The following is a 21,249-nucleotide window of genomic DNA, read 5'->3' on the forward strand; positions in this document are numbered from 1 at the left end:
CCACGAGATAGCCTTGATTGCCAGCTAGCATGCCATACTGGGAATATTTAGAGGAGGATCTAAATATTGGCACATGATTTTCACTTTGGTCTTTTTGAGGAGTCAAAAAACTAGTCTATAAGGCTTGTGACATCAAGAATGTCATCAAGATATAACCGATGCTCCCTAAATGTTTGCTGTAGGCAGGAGAATTGAATTTTCACCTTGTTTACTGATGTTTTTGTACTTCAAAGGCGTAACTGTTGAGAAGTACCGGTGACCTCTATGGTGAGTGATTTTATCCCATGCAAGCCTTTTGCTCAGCTCTACAACAATTTTGCAAATTTATGACCCGTCCCAGAGAAAAGGTTAATACCTCACTGATACCTTGAAGGAGAGAACTAAGTAAAAGCATACATATACCCTGCTGCCCTAACAAGATCACTTTCAAACGTGAGGACAAGCTACACACCCATCTCCAAATAACCTGAGGAACAGATTGACAAGGACAATTGACAACTTTATCCAAATCTTGCATCTCCCCACAGCGTCTTTTCATTAAAAACTGACAATTTCATCTACTCCCCATTCTGCCTTTGAGGTAAAAGCAGTTATCAGTTCACACAACTGAAAATTAGCAGTAGTTTGGGTCTCGTTTAATCATAATTGAAAGTCAAAACCAGCCGAGAAAAAGTGGGAACATTCAAAACATTTCATTTGCTGTATTTTATAGCAAAAGAAGACGGACCAGTACGTACGTGGGTCATTTTCATTTAGGGGAAACCTACAGAGACCTGCTAAGCACTAAATCACGCCAAGCATTATGATGATTACTCAGCTGCCATACTTTCAAACATTTTAGCTACTTTTGTATGAAGATCCATCAATTAAAATGGTTTGGGATTTTTAAAAATTCAAGTACTGGTACCTTGGCAACAGTTGCCCCCTGATTTGCCTCAAGGTGATGGCCATCTACTTTTTTCAATGCATGAAGATTCTGATACACCTATATGGAATGGTGCCATTGCACCAATTTGGAGTCAAGCCATCAAGCCAAATGCAGTTTAATTTAGATAAACACTTGTTGATATTCAAAGAGCAATAAAGAAACTAATTCCAGGGACATCAGACCTTGGTGAAATGCCAAATGGAAAATGGTGCTTTAAAAGGCAGTCTCTTACAATGTAAGGAATAAAATAAAACCTCATTAGCTTGGAATTCCTGATCATTCAGGTCAGGTATTTCTAGACCAGATTAAGAGGAGACAGTTCAAACTAAAAGGAAAATTTTTTCCTTAAGCACTTTGGAAATACTATTCCCCTTAAATGTAAGTTACATATCTATTCATTAAAGGAAGTCTAAGCACTTGTACTTGGCAAGAATGCTGGCAGTAGCTTGTGCCAGATTACTGTATAAACTTGAAAGTAATAAAAATGTTTTTAAAGATACTGTATGATACAGACTTTTCACTACTTCAGATTAACCCCACTGGTGAAGCTTCTTGGTACTTACATGTCTCAATGTTAACTTTAAAACAAAAATTTCATGCCTTAATTTAATTCTTTTATATCTTTCTCTGTCCTTTAGCAGCTTCTGCTCTGCATCTCTTTCTGAATGCCATTTTTCATAGAAACACTGTAACTTCACTTTTTTTTGTATGTGTGAGTAATCTCTCCCAACTGAGCCCATGATTTCTGCAGTATATATGCTTATGCAGGCTTCTTTTTGAAAGCAAATCAATATTCAATGAATGTTCAACCAAAATTTTGCCATCATCCCCATTTTAAGATGAAGCATTTTAAGATGAAGTGACAGATCACTTGACATGTTTTCATAATCTTGCATAGTAATTTACATAGGCTCGAGTATGGAAAACCTTTGAAAACCATACAACTTTGTCCAGGAAATTCTAATAGCTAAAAATATGGCAGTTTTTATTAATTCCAAGGAAGGAGTTAGTTTTTAACAGCACTTCAGAGACAGTCAACACGATATTAGCATTTTATTTAGTATTGCAACGTGGCTAGTTAGTGTTACAACAGGGAACCCTACCTTGGTGCCCGAGGAATGGCTGGCTGTGAAGATGGGTGAAAGTCAAGATGCTGACGCCTAATGGTTGTTCTAGCATTTCCAGGCTGTTAACAGGAAGGTGGGGAAGGAAATAGCACCACTGCCGATTGTGATCTAAGGATCACCAGTCTCACTGCAAAGCAGTGCAAAATATACAAAGAAGCTATAAGTCTGCACACACCCATTCTCCAGGAAATCTTGTCTGTACCATCCGGTAGGAGGGAGGAAACCTTGTCCTGTTCCTTCAGGAACACGCTCCCTTGTCACGTTAGCTTTTTGATAGCTTCAATCCACTCAGCTCGCTCAGCCTTGCTGCTGGCCTGGATGTAATAGTGTGTGTCATCCTTGGTAATCACTTTGAAGAGATTCCCCTGGACATTTCCTTTAACCCCTGGGCAGAAGAAAAATCAGTGAGTATCCATGTCTGCTTTCAGCTAGAAGTCAACTGACCCAAAAACAAAAATACACATGAAGTGTTTTTCAATGCCAACGTATGTGGTTAGGGAATCCCACCCAATGCCCGCTTCCCTCTTTTCCTCCTCTCCATTCCCTGTCCTTCACCTGTGCCCTCCTGGACTGCTCCCTGCACCAACCACAGATCTACAGTTCCGTTCACATCAAAGAATCCAGTATGCTTATGATAAAAGCAGGCACAGATTTGGGACCTGATATTAACTTGTTTCACTTCTTCGAACCTCAATTTCCATGTCCATAAAATGGGAATAATACTGTCTTAGCTGGCCATTGTGAAATTAGCGTGCTAATAGACATTCAGCTGTGTTGCTAATCCTTAAACACTGTAGGCTTCTATTCTTAGGTGGCAATTTACCTGCCAGTAGGCACAGAAACTGAGGGGAAAGAATACCAGAGACAAGGATTATTTAGTTGTGTTGTTAAAAGACTAAGAACACCACCCCCCTTGCCCTTTTCCCTAATTCTGAAATTGGCTTCAAACTCACACTGTCATTCGTCTCACTGAGAGAGCATACTCCGCTCCCATAGCTCAGCCCGTCAGCAGAGCACTGCTGACAGCACAGCAGGGGGGGATTTGAGGAGGAGCCTGAGGCCTGCAGGCCAGCGTGAAGTTGCACCTTACCAGTGGGAACGCCGTTATCCTCCAGAGCAGACACGAGGGAACCACGAAGAGAAAACCCACCCACTGGCCGGTTCTCTTCCTGCAGCGGAAAGGATTCCTGATTAGGCATAGTGTGAATGCATAAAAGGGAAAAAGGAGTTGAACTCTTGCCTGTAACCACCCTGAGGCCCGCTAAAGAAGTCAGAGAGTCATCTGGAGGAGTAGGTGAGGCTGAATTTAGACATCACACGGCCATGTGACATGCACCAGTAAGGAAATCTGGGCTTCATTTCACTGCCAGCAGTGGCAGGGCCACATTCCTCCCCTCACTCCATCATGTGCCACTGTTAGGGCGGGAATTCCTGACTGAAGCCTGGTGATGGAGGAACTGCCCACTCTCCAATATTTCAAAAAATGAATGAAAATCCTACATCTACCAAGACAAGGCTGGACAGGCCAACTAAAAGGCCATTTTTCTTTGCTTTTGACTGGAATTAAATCAACTCATCACACAATAATTCTTACATCTGAAACTCAGAGTAGCAATCCTTTGATCAATTAGAAAAAAGAAAACAAAATTAGTAAATTATGGCCTAAACAGTACATGGTAAAAGAAACTTTCCACAACACTGGTGGGGACAAAAGGTTGAGGGGCAGGATTTCAGGGGATCTCCTCATAGAAAGGGGTAAAGAGGCTGGAAAGCACTAGTTAGGAGTCTATCAGCCCACTCCACCCTCCCCAGCCACACAAAAAGCTTTGGAGAAACTAAAAGATGCTTTCCTCTCAAAATAATGATAACCCTCTTGCTCAGGCAACAGCGTGCTGAAGGGAATGATCAGACCGTTGAATGCAGCTTCGATTGTGGGAGGAAAGGGAGGGATGGATGCTGAGAGAAAGGAAGGAAGTACAGCCAGCTGCCTGCTATGCCCAGGAGAGAAGGGTCTGGAAGTATCACACACGGGTACCAAGTGAACATGTGACACTCACTTTGGAAGGGTCATAGTAATGCAGAAAAGCCGGATCCTTCCTCAGAACAAAGCGCCGCACCTTCCAGTTTTTCCTTTTGTGTCCCTGAGGCAAAGAAAGGGTTCAAGGCTCATCTGTGACAGCTCTGTCCCTTCCTCCCACCTCCATGCAGCTAATGCCAAACATCCAAGCCAGCTGGCTCCAACAGACTACTTTCTAAGAGGAGTCTGCTGGAGACCTAGGGATTACAGTGACTTGGACTTCCCTGCTCAGAGACACATTAGCAAAAACACTGTCACAGTTAGCCAAGTTCCCAGAACCAAAGAGGGTCACACTGAAGGAAGAGGGGAGCATGACTCAGAGCCCACTCAGCGTGTAAGGTGGACAGGGAGGCAGCAGGTGTCAGCTACACTAAGAGCTCACGGGCAAACTTGAACCCAAGGGCACCAACTTTAAGTGTCAACTTAGCAAAAAAAACAAACCTACACACAGTTGCATGTACTTATGTGCACACAAATACAGCGAAAACCACTTCAACGTTCTGCATCAGCAAAAGAAATGATCACTTTTATGTTAAAATCTAAATGTGTAAGACACTGGTGTGTGTGTAACTCTCTTTGGCTTCACCCCCTGGATCGCAAAGCTTCCTCAACCCTTTAGCCTGGAACACCCAGAGCCCCTCCCACACCTTCCTCGTGGTCTTCCAGGGCCTCACTGCCTCCCCCCACTAGACTCCTGTCAGGCCTGGGAGCGGCAGTAGAGATCTATCTGGGGTAGATAGGCAGTTGCATGCACAGTAAATAATCCAAGAGCAGATGGGGATCCTGATATGCAAGAAGCAGGTGACAAGGACAGCCATGTGCTCCAAGTAAAAATGGGCAGGGCACTGAGCAGCACGTGTGTCCATGGTACAGACACGCACATTCGCACGGTGTGTGGGAAATGCACAAACACGAGAGGTGTGCAGAGGTCACTTCACATGCTGGGATGTGGGGATTCTATTCACAGAATAGCCTGTGTGTCAGGCACAGGTAGAAAGGCCGCATGTGTGCCTGGGACAGGGCTGCTCTCCAAACACAGTTAGCGGTAGTGACCACAGTCAGGTTTTAAACACTGACATTACACTGCAGAAAAAAAGACTTTTTTTTTTTTTTCAAAAAGTGTATCTGGAGGGTATGCAGAGTCCCACAGAAGAAGACAGAGACCCCAGGAAGCGTCCTGGAGCTGAAGGCCAGCACTGATCCAGTAAGCAATGTCCTTCCAGACAAATGCATGAACTGGGCAGTGCTGCAGACGTTTTTTAGCATTGTGATACTGACTTGTGCGTACTTTCCCCTGTGTCTGGGACACACACGCACACGTGTGTGAACGGGTACATTCATGCCTCTTGACTTGCTCCCTGCAGCCACCACCGGCTCCTGCTTTAGCAGATTCTGCTGGTAACGAGTGCCCTTTAGCAGCTCAGCCCCTCCCACCCTTTGGGGGCATTCTGTCCATCTCCCTCTCCAAGACAAGCATACCTGCTTGGCCAGATAGCCTTGTTTTACCACTGTGCCACTCAACTCCACAGTGCTGAGGCTAATTTCTTCCTTGGAGCTTATCTTCTTCTTGTAGCTCTCAGCCTAGTGGGAAGGAGTGAACAAGGGCTCTGTTACAAAAAGGCTCCAGTTCCAGGCTCTGGGACTACCACAGGGGACAGGAAAATCCTTGGTACAGAAACCTCACTCCCCCTGAGGGTGAAGAAGTCCCCAAACCCTAGGCCTCTGGCCCATGACTGTGGATCCCCTGGTCCTTACTTGGTTACCTTCTCCTTCCCTCTGCCCCAGCGGCAAGAAGAACCCACTCCCTAACTTACGAAAGTGTACAGGGCCGTGGAGTCATCCAGGAACTGCTCGGCCAGGTCTCCAGAGCGAATGGCTCCCATGCTTCGGACGCCTACTGGCTTAAGGAAATTCTCTTCCATGAGCATGGAGGCCAGGGTCACAGCCTCCAGACGGTTAGCAGAAAAGCTGTTGGAGATGAGCCAGTCCACTAGGGAGGAGCCTGCATTGGGGCAAGGGCAGCATCAGTCAGATGACAGGCTACAGACCAGCCTCCCTGGGGGTGCTTGGCTGTGACCTCATTGACCCTAACCTCCTGGGCAGCCTTGGGTTCTACCCGAGAGCATGCGGCCATCTCAGACCAGCCCATTGGCCACAGGCAGCTCTGGCCTCAGCACAGGAAGGCAAGCATGGCTGAGTCTTAGGTCCCCACGCCCCAGGTTTCCACTGCCCAGCCCAGCCCCCAAGAGGGGATGCTCACCTATGAAGGTCTTTTTGTAGGTGCTTCCCTGTTCCATGTTGGGGCTTGGCCGGATTCCGCTGCTGCTGTCGTGCATCTTGTCCACAATGCGACTACACAGAAGGAAGGCAAAGGAGAGGGGCCCCACAGTGTGTGATACCCACATCACACCAGCAGGTAGGAGGGGGAGTCCAAGAGTGCTGCTACAGGTATAAAGCAAGTGGCAAACGGTGTGATACACATCACAAAGCAAGAGGCGTTTCCTTAATGCATCAGATTGGAGAGGTAGGATTTCAGGATGTTTCTTTTCTTCTTGCTCATCTAAATGCTCTCATGTCTCTACACTAGATGGGTACTACTTTTGTAGCAAAACTTAAGAGCTATTACTTTCAACTTAAAAGCAAAATAATATACAATAATGATTCTCTATGATCTGCAGAAGTCGGACCTCCTCCAGCTACTTCTCAAAGTCACCCATCACTTCAACCCACTCCTACCTCCACTGCTCCTCCTGCACTCGCCATGGTCTAGCAAGCACCCAGGCTGCACAATCAAGATTTCAGGGACTGGCATGGAGCTTTCTGGGAGCCCAGGAATGGACTTGTGCCTTGTCTTTGATGGGTGTAACAGTTCTGCTGCCTGGGAGGCTAGGGGGTGTTTCCTGTAGATGTAACAGTTTCCATGATGGCACTCCTTTCTGATGTCCCCACTTTAGAGTATTGCCTCCACCAGTGATCTGCTTTCCTTCTGTTCTGTGAGATGATTCCCACCACCAATGGAAGATCTTTTCTCATTTTCTATTTATGCCCCTGAGTTGGAAAGCCACTGAGATGAGACCTTATTTATTCATATTTACATCTCCTGAGCACCTAGTACAGTATATGGCATTCAAGAAGCCCTCTATAACTATTTCCTGGATGGATGGATGGATGGATGGATGCATGCATGCATGAATGGATGGATGAATGAGGAACCTCATAGAGCAAGAATGCAGCCACTACCAGAACACACCATTCTTGCCACCAGGCTGCAAACAAGACCAGTGACTTGGTGAGTGGAGATTCCTAGGGGGCTGTGACATAGCCCCAGGCACCCCGGCTGAAATTGAAGGGAGGGTCTCAAGACATTGAGGTGGGAAAGCAGCAGAGGCCCCAAGATATTACATAGGAGCAGGGCAGGCAGGGAGGGCCACTCCCAGGCAGAAAAATAATACAAACAGGACAGTGACAGCAGAAAACCCTGACGCACAATGGTGGCACCAGACAGGCGTGTGTAGTAACAACAGAACCCACCCCCTCCCCAGTCGCACTGACAGAAGCAGCTGCAACAAAGCCAGGCAGGGTGAGGGGCGGGGGTGGGCTGGGTACTCACTGCAGACTGATGTGAGGGGGCAGCTTGAAGGAGTTCTTCAATATGTGGAGTTGCTGGACTTTCCCCGGCTGCCCAGCGTGAATAGCCCCTGTTATCTCAAAGGCCCAGGCGTCCCTCTCCTCTCGAGAACAGGCTTCCAGGAAGTACTCAGTGGATGTTTGAGTCTTCAACTTAATGAGAAGCTGCAGGAAGAGATGGCTCGTCAGACCAGCACTCAGAGGCCTGGCAGGCCAGAGAATGTTGGCCCCAAACAAAGATGACGGGGCCACAGCAAGCCCAGGACACACAGATCTGGTGGCTGCCAAACTCCCAACCCCTCAACCATGTCCCAGGGGGTGGTCTTCAAAGATTCACTTGTCAACCTGAAGCAACAGGGAGCTCATGGCTCACAAGGCAAGCTCTCCCTCTTGGACAGACTAGTTAGTGTAGGGACTGTTGCCTGGGTACTTTGCCTCCTTGCTTCTAATCACACAGACTAACCTTACCTCCCATGACAGCCCCTGTGCTGAAGTGAGAAGTGTACTGGCTTTCAAGTCCAACTGATCTGAATCCAAATCCTAGCTTAGCCACTTAGCTATGAATGCTTGGGCACATTAAGGAACCTCACCAAGGGGTGCCTGGGTGACTCAGACCGTTAAGCATCTGACTTAGGCTCAGGGCATGATCTCACGGTTTATGAGTTCAAGTCCCTCATCGAGTGAGCTCGAGTCCCACTTCGGGTAAACCATGAGCCCTGCTTTGGGTGAGCCCCACTTTTCTCTCTCTCCCTCTCCGTCCCTCTCCCCGCCTCAGCCCCCGTCTCTGCCCCTCACTCACTGGGTCCTCTCCCTCTCTCAAAAAACAAAACAAAACAAAAAAAGAACCCCACCAAGCCTTAGTCTCTTTATCTGTCATATGGGGATATTAACACCTACGTTGGAGGAACTGTTCCTTATGCTCCTTTTGGTCCTCTTTTCTTCAGTCATCCCCAATCTTTCACACACTTCTCATATCATATGGCTTAAACTCTTAATCAGCTCATGCTCTGTTACATGTTCTGCAGGTGGTCGCCATTCTCATAAACTATGACCCATGGAATGGAGCCAGCTGCTCCAGGAAAGCTCTGAGGGGCACAGGGTGGCACGGCTGACGGCCCGAGGTAGCTCTGGTGGCACCATAGACTCGCACTCTATGAGGTCAGCAGACAGTCTTTTTGATGTAGGCCACATCTCCTCCATTCCTTAAATGTGCATTTAGGGTTTTTTGGGTTATTTTTGGCCACTGTGGGATTCTGATGTTGACCCTATTAAATGTCATCTTAGAAGCCTACTGCTTCTTTTGGGAAAGCAGATGCATTCTATTTCATTCTGATTCTGTCTTCCAGTGCATTAATTCCCAACTTGCTTTGTTTGCAGACTCAACATCCCTCACCTCAACTAACAGTAATAACAGTGATGAGATGAGGCTGGTTCACAGTCCCAAAGGATACCACAAATCCGTTCCTCCAAGTTAACACTGACTCACCCATTAGCATCGTAGGGGAACAAATTCACCCAGCTCCCTGCACCTGCACTGGCAGTCTGCAATCAACATTTTAATGAAAGAATTTCAGGAGAGACTATATAATTCCATGTGAAATCCACACATACTCTTTCATAGCTTCCCAAATTAAAAAAAATATATATATATATATGTGTGTATATATATATATATATATACACATATATATGTGTGTGTGTGTGTGTGTGTGTATACACATATATATATTCACATACACATGTATATACTTTATAACGTGTTCTTAGTGAACTTGCTGGCTCCTCTTGACCTCTTGCAGGTCAAGTACTCTTGAACTGGGAGGATGACAATCTGAGAATATTAGGGAAAATTAACATGAAGTTCACAACTCCAGTTAGCAAATTTCACTTATTTCCTTTTTTGAAAGCTTCTCTATCTCCAGCCTGTTCTACCAGCACTCTTGCTTTCCACTGTTCCTTAAAGATTGTTAAAGGGCATCAGGTTAACGAGCAACCCTACAAGGTCTGGGGTTTAATTTATTGAGAACTAGAGTCTTAACTTCACTTAGAAAACTAGGGGTTTTTCCTCTTAAAAACGTCTCCACTGTAAATGTTTCTTCTTTCTTAAACATCAATTCAACAAACATTTACTAATCATCTGCTATGTGTCCAGACATTGTGTTTGGTCTTCTGACCCACAAGGAAGAAGGTGCAGCCCCAGTCTTCCCAGGCTGGGCATCCTCCGGCAGCCCCACCTCCTCCCAACAGAATGCTACCCTACCTGACTTTTTCCCTTAATCAGTGGCACTTCCAGATTGGCAGAGGAAATTGTAGAATGACATTTCATTTTTGCAGCCTCATAGGGTAGAATGACACTCAATACCTTCCTCTCCCTTGTCCTCAACATCCAGTCAACCAGGTCCTGTTGACATGTCCTTCATAACATTTTCTTGTGTTTCCCCCTACTTTTTGCCTTATTTCATGCCTCACTATTTTAATAGCTCCCTTTGTTTTCTTATTTGAGAAAAAGTCAAAACTACAAAAGAGTACAGCAGTTAACATAATACCAGGAAACCCACCTCCCAGAATGGACTGTCACAAACGTTTTCTTATACTTAGAAGGCTTGTCAATTGGTTTAGAAAAGTCAAAGAAGAAAAACATAAGTGGTTAGATCCCTTCTTTATTGATCTAGTAACCTATTAGAATCAGAGCGTAGTTCCTCATTTTAGTCCTCCTAAGAGTGTTTCCACCAGTCCATTCTCTTACTTCAGAACCTTCAGTGACTCCCCATTACCTCCATCTGGCCCCAGCCAATCTCCCATTGCTCCCTTGGTGAACATTCTCCTTTTGCCACACTGGCCATCGTCATCTCCAAATCTATCCCTATCTCTCCCCTCACTTTCACTCAAGACTTTCCACCTGACATTCCAGAATATCTGCCTCTCTCCTCTTTCAGATCTTTGTCAAGTCTCTATTCCTCCCAATGCTGTACCTGACTCAACAGCCTATAAATACGTCTTCCTCCTCTTCAGGAATATGGTGTTCTCTATGACTAACCCATGTTTATACCAACATTTGGAACTCTGAATGTTTTTTTCGATTAACCACTTGTTTTCATAATAAGATGACTAACTCCAGGGAAAGCACTCTTACCATTTTCTTCCTTGACTCCTCCAAGCCTAGGAAATTTCTTGGCACAAAATGGGCCCTTAAAAAAAAACGACTGATTCAGGTAATTTTTCATGGTAGGGTTGAAGCTGCGCCTGACTTTTAGAACACTCACCCCCTTAGGGGATGAAAGCCATCACATTGAACCCCAAGATAGCAATAGTTGCTCCCATTTGTGAGGTTCCTCCTAGCCTACAAGGTGCTTTGACAGACTGTTACCTTCTGCATGATTCTCAACACAATCATGGGGGATAGTGAGGTGTCACTATTTTACCCCATTTTATAGAGGAGGAACTAAGGCTCAGAGAGGCTCAATTACTTGCCCAAGGTCACACCTGTTACACAGCTCAGCAGGACTTGAATTTAGGTTTTTTCAATAACTCAGCTCTTCCTATTATCCACATCACCTTCACCAAAGAGGCCAGAGATGAGAGGGTCCCAGGCAGAAAGGAGCCGAGAAGCAGGGGCCTTCACTTACGGGTCGGTTTTCATACTCCAGGCAGGGGCAGGTGATGGTGCAGCCATCCAGAAGGATCCGGCCCTTGGGAGGGGTCACCTTCCGACCCCCCTGGAGCTTGTAGTACAGTAGCGTGTTCTGCCGGAGGATGAACCATCGTGCTTTCCAGTTGTGGACAATGTGACCCTGAGGATGGACAGCACAGCCCTGTGGTGAGATGGCTGAGGGGACGACACTGTGTTCAGGGAGAGGTGTCCCACAGCACAGGTAGCCAGACTGTGCCGTGGGATCAACTGCCCAGAAAGGGGGACAGCATTATCTTTTTTTTTTAACTTCACTTAATTTTTTTATTTTAAAATAATTTCAATTCAGAGAAAAGCTGAAGAATAGTATTAAGAACTTGTATGACAGAATCATTTAAGAGTAAATTCTTAACATGATGCTCCAACACTTCTGAATATTTTATTGTGCATCTCCTACAAAAAAAGGGGGCGGATATTTCCAACATAACCACAATGCAACCATCAACATCAGGAAATTTCCATTAATATATTATTATCATCGATTCCACAACCCCCAGCCAAGTTTCACCAATTGCCCTAGTAATATCTTTAATAGCCAAAGAAAGGATCTAGTTCAGAATCATACGTTTTATTTTCATGTGCATGAAAAAAGCATTATCAGTCTGGATCTCTTTGTCATCTGAGTATGTAACCAAGACCTTTGGCATTGACCTTCCAGTTCCCATTTGACCTTGTTTGTGGTTATAAACCTTGAAAGAAACTACAAAGTATACTGAAGAGGAAGTCCTACTACTAGGAGACCGCTGTTGCTAACATTTTGTTTTCTTATTGTCTTTTTTCCTTAGTTTTTACTTTCTGGTTTAAAAAAAAAATCAGGACCATGTTACATATAGTTTCATTATCTAGTTTTTGTTTTGTTGAGCTTTGCTGAGCATTGTCTCACACCGATGTATTTCTTTAAAACATGTTTTTGAATGACCGCTAGGTGGATGCAATATTTACTTATCAATCTTCTATTGTTTGAACTGAGGTTGTTTCTTTTTTTCACTGTTATAAACAATTCTGCAATGAATATTCTTGCACATAAATTCTGATCTGCATCTCAGATTTTCTTTTCCTTAGCATATATTCCTAGAAAGAATGTCACTAGTCAAAGATGTAGGCAATTTGTAAAGTTGAAGCCACAAACAGTCTACCAGTGCTAAGGACCCTAATAATCTTGCTTAGCTTGGTATGGCAAGACTGAAAGACAGGGTAGTTTGGGGGTTCTCAAGTGAGTCATAGAGCCAATGGACAGGATAGTAAGGTAAAGGCAAAGAGCCTATTTCTAGAACAGACCAACAGATGAGGGAATGTCTGCTGAGGAATCAGAAAGGAATGGGTTTAGTACATACTCATGAAAGCAACTTTCATGGCATATTTCCCAGAGCAGAGCCCAATAAGAGTGAGCTTCTAACTAAGAGAGATGGGCTTTATCTGAATCAGAGACTATTTCCCTAGTTCACTCCTTTCCTTACATTTCCTAGCATTTATTAAGTTCGAAGTCTCCTCATGTTCTCACATCTGTGGAACTGTGATTGTTGGATGTGTACTGTACACAGTGCTGTTAGGGAACCAAAAGTTGTGGGAATTGACCGAGTGAGCACTGGGCTATGCCCAAACAATTTACTGTGGCAACTCAATAAACCTTTTAACCATGTTAATATGACAAGAATTTATTAATATGTCTAAGTGCTATTACATTGCATGGCGATCAAGCTCTTCACAGAAGATAACTTTCATAGTCAAGGTCAAGTTTACATTTTTTGCTCTCTCCCATACTTAGGATCGACATGTAACATGATGGGTGACAGCTTTTCTTGATGTGGGCAGACATGTTTCAAGAAACAAAGAAGATTTGGCTTTGACGTCTCAGCAGTTGGGGTTCTCTACTGCTCCCCACATGGCCCAGACTTGAGTCCTCTTTTCCCTTTTCCGATGACCCCCTTCTGAGGGGCTGTTGAAGCAGCATTAGCAGTAGATTGTTGGCTCAAAAGATTGTGTACAGGGAGAACGCAATCCTAGTTGATGGAATGGGGGCTGGTATGAGGTAGAGAAGTGAAGAAGGTAAAATAATCTTATATCTCAAAACATAGGTGTTACAGGCTAAATTATGTCACTCCTCACACACACACAAATTCATATATTAAAGCCCTAACTTTCAGTGTTGACTGTAGGTGCAGATAGAGCCCTAGAAATGTGATTACATTAGGATGAGGTCATCAAGTGGGCCCTAATCCAATCTGACTGGGGTCCTTATAAGAAAAGGACACTCAGAGACACAGAGAGATATCAGGGAGGTATATGCACAGAGGAAAGACCCTGTGAGCACATGGCAAGAAGGTGCCCATGTGCAAGCTGAAGAGAGGCCTCAGAAGAAACCAAACCTGCTGACAGTTTGACCTTTTACCCTAGCCTCCACAACTGTGAGAAAATAAATCTGTTTAGCTGTCTTGTCTGTGGTATTTTGTTTCAATACTCTAGCAAACTAAAGCAACAGGGAGAGGAGAAATGGGGCTGAAGACGTTCAAGAAGGTGTCACCAACAGATGTTGAACAGAACAAACCAGTTTGGAGATACTATACTTTCCTGGACAAAATGCTACATTTCTCAGAATCCCTGGCACGAAGGGAACTGATAGGTGACCAAGTGGCTGCCACCCCTATGCATGGCTTCCCACGGGAAACAGGAATTTTTGGAGAGAACAATGTTGGAAGAATAGGTTCTTCTGACACCCAGTCCCCAGGGCTACCAGGGACAAATAGCAAACAATGTCAGCAGTGATGTTTCCGCTAGAAATGTCTGCTGGTGCTGGTAGGTATTTTTGTCTAGCTACATCATCTCTGGCTTTATAGCATCCCAGCCAGGTTCTCTGGCCCTCCCAAATATTCCTGAGTTACTTAATAGTTATTATTCCTCCATGAAATCCCTTTCTGTTCAAACTCACTAGAGTGGAATGTGTTTATGAGCAACTACAGATCCTGACAGTAAGGGTGAGAGGTCTGAGGAGAAAGGCTGATGAGAAAGGATTTACTGTGTAGGTAGAAACCCTGAAGCAGCTTGTGACCCTCAAAAAAAAATGTTCAAATCTTCTGACCCAATAATTCTACTTCCGGGGATGTGTGTGGAGTAAATCATCTAGGAGAGGGAAAAGGTTTTATGTATTGAGACACTTAGGATCATTGCTTATAATAAAATAATGCAAAATATTCTAACTGTGTAACAATACCATGCCCACTGTGGCTATAGGGGAGGCATTCCAATCCTAACAGATGGCAGGAAAGGTCATTGGTGGAGCCCTCAAGGTCAAACACAGCAGTCTTAGTCAACAAGAATCACAGCGCCAATGGTCTTTAACACAGGTAAAGCACTTTTACTTACATTTTTTCATACGATACCTAAAAATAACTCTAGTAGCTATTTTAGAAAATTTCTGAAGGGATACCTCAGGATTGTTAATAGTCATCTCTAAGGACTAAGACTGGACATAAGGGAACAAGAATGAAAACTTATTTTTCAATTTACAGCCTTGAGTACTTTTCTAGTTTTTTTTAATAAAAGTATGTATTATTTTTATAATGGAAAATTAATTTTAATTCAAACAAACAAAAATCCTGATGAGATGATTAGGGAAATAATTCATTCACTTATCTATTCATTCAACAATCAATGACTAACTACTACTGCACCAAGCACGGGGCTGGCAGCAGGGAGACAAAGATGAACAAGATACAGACCCAAGACAGCAGAGGAGACACACAATGATGCCACTCAAAGTGATAAGTTCCAGGACAGATGACTGGTGGGGTCCCCCAGGATATCCACCTTTTGGTATTCACAGCCTTATATATATACTTTTTCCCCACATTGTACAAGGGCTGATCTGTGTGACCAAGAGAATGTGGCAGAGTAATGATTTGTCAGGTTAGGTTAGAAAAGACGGACTCTGAGGAAAGCTAGATGCCACATCATGACCGACCCTTATGGAGAGGTGAGGAACTAAGACCTCCAGCCACTAGCCATGTGATTGAGTTTGGAATCGGACCCTTCAGTCAGCCAAGCCTTCAGGAGAGTGCCACACTAGGCAATATTTTGGCTGTAACTTCATGAGAGACTTGAATCTTGCAGCTAAGCTCTTCCTGAATACATGCCCCTCAGAAATTATGTGAGACAATAAATGTTTATGGCTTTAAGATGTTAAGCTCTGGCAGGGCACCCGGCTAGCTCAGTCAGTTAAGTGTCTTGACTCTTGGTTTCAGCTCAGGTCATGATCTCAAGGTTCATGAGTTCGAGCCCTGCACTGGGCTCTGCACTGTCAGTACTGTCTCCCTCTCTCTCTGCCCCTTCCCTGCCTGTTCTTTCACTCTCAAAAATAAATTAAAAAAAAAAAAAAAAAGACATTAAGGTTTGAGGCAACTATTATAGAACAATAGAGAAGTGATATAGGTCATGATGCAAACCCCGAAAAGCAGCTTAGGTGGAAGAAGAAGCTCAAAAGAGAGTGAGTGGGGTTAGGTTGGCTCCCTGAAGAGCTGCTACTGGGGCTGAGTCTTGAAGGTTGTGTAGAGTTGGTCAGGTCAGGAAGGCAGGGAAAGGAGAGCTTGAACCGCTTCCACTTTTGAGAAACTCCAACTGGTTCTGTATGGATGAGGCTCAGAGGCCTGTGGGCAAAGGACAGAAGTGATGCAGGCACAGTCAGCTTCAAGTTCCATGCGGTAAAGTTTGATCTGTATACTGTGGCCAGAGGGGAGTCCTGGAAGGCTTCTAAGAAGAAGCTGCTAAGAAAGGCTTAGGTTCTCATGTTAAGAAGATCACCTTGACCACACTGTGGCAGAATAGCTGAATGAAGTGGGTCAGACTGGAGCAGGCAGTTCAGTTGGCAGATGCCATAATAATCCACAAAATGGGAAGGAGAACTCCATTATCCCTGGTCTACAGAAAAGCACGCCATGTTCAGCAGAAATAAGGAACTGGTATAATGTCACCAGGTAAAGGGATCAAGGCCAAAACCACTGTGGTATAAGTTGAAAGATATCCCAGGCTTCCCTCTACCCAGGGAGTTTCCTCCCTCTCCAGGCTCCTTGTCTGCAAATGGCTGGCCAAGGCCAGAGGCCCACTGGACCAACCACAAGTGGCTTAGAGTCCCTAGAACCCCTTTAGGGAGAGGGAGGAGAGTCCATAGCTGGGATAACAAACCTATGACTGGGTTCAAGAGGCATGGAATATTATAGCTAGAGGTACCCTTTGAGAAAGTCCATACTACTCCCTACTTTAATGATGAAGGAACTGAGGCCCATACAGGTCTTACCCATGACCTTACAACCCCAGAAAAGCAGAGATGGTACTTGTTACAGATTGAATTATGTTTCCCTCTCCAAAAGGTACGAAGTTTTAACCCCTGGTACCTATGCATGTGATCTCATTTGGAAATAGAGTCTTTGCAGATGTAATTAGGATACCGTGAAGTCATAAAGGATTAGGGCAGACCTAATACTAACTGGTATTCCTTATATGAAGAGGAGAATTTGGACAGTGAGATATACAGGAAGAAGATGGTCATGGGACAGTGGAGGCAGAGATTAGAGTGATGCATCTACAAACCAAAAATGGCAAGAATTGCCTGCGTGAGATAATAGGTTTTATATTTAGGTCTCTGTCCCCGGCTCCTGGCACAGAGCTCCTGAAACCCTTGTAATTTCCTGGGTAATAGGAACGTCTTTTTTCTAACGAGGTGACTCAGGTGGGCTCCTGGATGAAGGCTGGTCACCATAAAGAACCACAATTAGAAGCTTGGCATTTTCAGCCCCACCCCAATTCTCTTGAGAAGGGAGAATGGCTGAAAATGGAGTTAATGATCAATCATGCCTATGTGATGAAGTCTCCACAAAATCCCAAAAATACAGGGTTCAGAGAGCTTCTGGGTTGGTAAATACATGGAAGTGCTGAGCCTGGCATGCCTGGAGAGTACATAGCAGCTTCATGCCCCTTCCCACATACCTTGCCCTACCCAGGTTTTCCAACTGGCTCTTCATCTGTATCACTTATCATATCCTTTAATAAACTGGTAAATATATTTTCCTGAGTTCTGTGAGTCACTGTAGCAAATTAACTGAAATGGAAAAGGGGGTGTATTGGAACCTCCAATCGATAGCCCATTGGTCAGTCAGAAGTGCAGCTAGTGTCTAAAGTATGGGTGGGGTGGGGTGGAGGGGGGCAGCTTTGTGGGACTGATCTCTTAACCCATGGGATATGATACTATCCCTAGGTAGATAGTGTCAGAATTGAGTTAAATGGCAGGACATGTAGCTGGTATCACAGAGAATTGCTTGGTGTTGGGGAAAACCTCTACACATTTGGTGACCAGCAGTGTCAGAAGGGAAGTGTTCTGTGTACAAGTAAAGGAAATTCACAGAATAAAGAAACAATAGGTTGTTCCCTATAAGGTTTTCCCTACATGGGAAGGAAAAATCTGCAAACGTCAAAGCAAAAGAGCCAAGGGAGGATTCTCCCCTATAGGTTTCAGAGGAAGCATGGCCCTGCTAACACCTTGATTTCAGACCTCTAGCCTGCAGAACTCCTTCCAGACTTGTTTCTTCTATGCCTATTTTTCCTTACTAATAATACCTTTTATATTTTCACTTTTTGGGTTATTAGATTATAAGCATTTTTAACATCTGCAAAACCATAATATACTTAGTCATTTGTTTATTTGTGCGGACATATAGGTAGTTTCCAGTTTTTTCACTACATAAATAATACTGTGTTCATAAAGCTTTGATGGTATTTTCTTGGGATAGAGTCCTTCCTACAAAGGACATTTTCAGGCCAAAGGGTGTTAGCATTGCCATATCATTTTCTAAGAGGGTCATCAGAGGTATGAGCTGGGCAGCAAGGCCTGAAGTGCCTCAGTGTCTTCTTAAAGGAAAAGCAATCTTGTCCGTGCTGATCTCACTTCCTTCCCCCTCACCCTCCTTTAAAGCCAGGCCAAGTGAGTGCCCTGCATTTTGCCTGGAGCTTTGCTTCTTTCTTGTCTGGGCGGGAGTGAGAGCCAGATCTATCATGCCCCTGCCCGTCAACTGCTTTCACCCTCCTGGGTGATGACTGTTTTGTACTCTGGGCTTCCAGCTCAGGCCCTGCCCCCACCCCAGGCTTTAAACCGTCCTAAATCTATGGAATCCCATGGCCCTACCCTTGCAACTAGTCCAGTGGATGCAGAAGCTGCTGCCGGCGCCACCCAGGAGGAGAGGGAGTGGGGGGGGGGGGGCAGGGAGTTGAGATTGATCAATAGGCGGGAACTGTTAGCAGGGGCACCCAGCCAGGTCCCTCACCTTGCAGGAAAGGGTGTGGCTTCCGCTAGCTTCAGGGCCAGCCTCCAAACACCAGGCTTTGGGTTTAGCTGGAATGAGCCTTCAGTATTTTAGCCAAGCGCCTTCTGTGGGCTTTTGGGCTGGACCTGTAGACTGTTCTCACTTCCCTGCACCCTGAACTCCCTTGGCCAGCGACCCAGGACTGGGCAGCCATCCAGAAGAGAATTCACATCCTTCCTTCTAGCATTCCCGGATTCTGCATGGTGGTGGTGGTGGGGAATCTTGGGAGGAAACTCCAGCAACTGGGGGAGACCCCTACTAGGGCCAAGCTATGTGGGCAATCAAAGATGCCTATCAGATGCCCTGCCCAGCTCACACTCTCCCTCTCACCTCACAAAGTGCAGGAAAGTTCGACCAACCCCGCCACAGGTTGTCTTTCTGAGGTGCAGATGCTTCCACAGAACGAGAAAGACTAACCACAGTGGCTTGGAATTTGGTACCTGCTTGTGTCCAGCCTGACCCTTGATCCAGCATCAGCCTCCTACTAGATCTCCTGCTTGTAGTTTTGAGCAAACAACACCCCTGCCCTCCTATACAAATAATGTGTAACATAGCATGGCTACATTACCCATGGACCTGAAAGCAATCTGAGACTTCAGGGCTGCTCTGACCGCCAGGGGAGGCAATGGAAGGGGGAGCCCTGTCATCTCTCTTCATCCATCTCCCTCCCAAAGCTACAATCTCAGTAGAAGAGCCAAAAGTCTCATCCCCAGATTTTATGCCCTGCTGTTATGTTAGTATAAACCCTTAGTGTGATCAATGTTAAAAGAATTTTAAAATATTGAACTTCCTCTTGCTGCTGCTCTTTGGTTCATTTTCCACCTTGATCTGTGTGCTCTTTGTCTGTCTGAAGTCTTGTAAGCTGTGGGAAAGGCGACATGGGCCATGGGCACGAGGTCATGGGCCATGGACTGAGGATGGAGACTGCAGTCCCAGTTATTAGTCCCCCGGCTCTGGGCAAGCGGTTTCATCTTTCTGCCCCTCAGTTTCCTCATCTGTAATTCAGTGATAACAACACCCACCCTGCTGTGGACAGAATAAGATTTGGAGTCAACCTTATGGGTTTGCACCCGCTCCATCACCACTAGCACCCAGATCCTAAGCAAGCTGCTTAATTAACCTCCCCGAACCTAGTTTCTCCTTTGGGGAAAGGGAGGAAAGCGGTGCCGCACGTGTGGGACTGCGGGGGGGGGCTGAAGAACACGAGGTCCGGGACTCCTACACGCTAAGAGCTTCATTCAGAAGCCTGGGCTGCCTCCTCGCTCAGGGGTTACTGTGAGTAGTACAGGAGATGATGCGTTCGTACGTAGACGGGCGCCGCGAGCACACTTAGGTTGCTTCAATATAGCATATTTAAATACTGTACTCTTTCCAGCTTAATACGTTGTTTTAATTAAGATACCCCTTCAGGAGTCGCCCCCCGCCTCCTACCACTAGCCAAGCTGGACTCTCCTCCTTGCCTGTGTGCCCCGGCCGCTCTGTTCCACCTGAAGCCCCTCTCCAACCCCGGCACCCGGCTGTCCCCAGGCCGCCGAGACCGCCGTCGGGCGCGGGCTGGGGACCCGGCTCCGGGAGCCGCCCTCCGGGCCAGTGTCCGCTCACCCTCTTGACGAGGAAACCCTCCTTGAGCACGCCGTCCTCCATGTCGCTGCGCGCGCCAGCCGGGCCTCCGGGCGCTCCAGGTGCGCTGTCCCCGCGCCGCCCGCTCCTCCGCGCGCCCGCGGCGCCCAGGAAGCACCTCCGACCCCGCGCGGGCGACGCCTCCCTGGCCCGCGTCCAGAGCCCGAGACCGCGGGGCCTCCCGCGCAGGAAGTCACGCCAGGTCGGGGTTTCTGACGTGGTCGCCCCCGCAAAGGCGCGCTAGGGTCTGCGGTTAGGCCTCCGGGTACAGAGTCTGCGGGCTCTGAGCGTCCCGCCCTGCCGTCGCCTCCGGGAGCCTTCCCGGTCCCGCGCTCTCCGACCGGGCGGGGTGCCCCATCCAGGTGCCCCTGAGCGCGCGCAGCGCCTCTGGCTGTCTGGTCTTTGCCCATCTTCGCCAGCCCCCAGCCTTAACCAGGTGCCTGCCTGGCACTTAGTGTATGGCCCTCGAGTATACTTACGGAATTAAACGGCACTGAAAGGATTTGCAGGGATTCCGAGTAATCCCGAGCTCAGTGGAAATGGGGGGTGGGGGTGGGGGAGAATGGATGGAGTGGAACCAGCTGGGAACTTTATCCTGGCCCCTGGTGGGCGCAGGGCAAAGTTCCCGTTGACAAAAAAAAAAAAAAAAAAAAAAAAAAAAAAAAAAAAAAAACGGTCACAGGTTTAAAGAAGCAGGCGCAGATTGCAGGAGCCCTCTGCCTCCAGAATATACCCACCCACCCCCAAAAAAGCTACAGCTGGGGATTACTTCATTAGGTGCAAAATTTAAGGGCATGCCGAGAACTCAGTAATCTAGATAAATTATATTTTAATGC

At 46.1% G+C, this 21,249-nt stretch overlaps 1 protein-coding gene across 2 annotated transcripts; it reads right to left on the reverse strand.

Annotated features, from left to right (window-relative positions):
* Positions 1–1,331: 1,331 nt before the first annotated feature.
* Positions 1,332–20,916, reverse strand: PLEK2 (pleckstrin 2). Of its 2 annotated transcripts, XM_042989945.1 has the most exons (10): positions 20,893–20,916; positions 11,386–11,550; positions 10,893–10,947; positions 7,743–7,924; positions 6,393–6,484; positions 5,947–6,134; positions 5,612–5,713; positions 4,113–4,196; positions 3,146–3,224; positions 1,333–2,440 (listed from the first exon to the last, which is right to left on the reverse strand). In XM_042989945.1, the coding sequence occupies exons 2-10, from the start codon at positions 11,430–11,432 to the stop codon at positions 2,313–2,315; spliced, it is 957 nt and encodes a 318-aa protein (XP_042845879.1). In that variant the 5' UTR covers positions 11,433–11,550; positions 20,893–20,916; the 3' UTR covers positions 1,333–2,312. The 2 variants fall into 2 exon arrangements, with proteins under 2 accessions (XP_042845880.1, XP_042845879.1); XM_042989946.1 differs by lacking the exons at positions 10,893–10,947; positions 20,893–20,916 and adding an exon at positions 20,396–20,486 and having other exon boundaries at positions 1,332–2,440.
* Positions 20,917–21,249: the final 333 nt, after the last annotated feature.

The sequence above is a fragment of the Panthera tigris genome, chromosome B3, assembly GCF_018350195.1.
Source record: "Panthera tigris isolate Pti1 chromosome B3, P.tigris_Pti1_mat1.1, whole genome shotgun sequence".
Lineage (NCBI taxonomy): Eukaryota > Metazoa > Chordata > Mammalia > Carnivora > Felidae > Panthera > Panthera tigris.

Coding starts and splice junctions, on each gene's coding strand:
- PLEK2 (XM_042989946.1), bottom strand. CDS start 20,437: ATGGAGGACGGCGTGCTCAAGGAGGGTTTCCTCGTCAAGAGG. Junction 4,197..5,611: donor AAGGCTATCTGGCCAAGCAG/GTATGCTTGTCT, acceptor TCTTTGCCTCAG/GGACACAAAAGGAAAAACTG. Junction 2,441..3,145: donor GGATAACGGCGTTCCCACTG/GTAAGGTGCAAC, acceptor TCTTCTGCCCAG/GGGTTAAAGGAAATGTCCAG.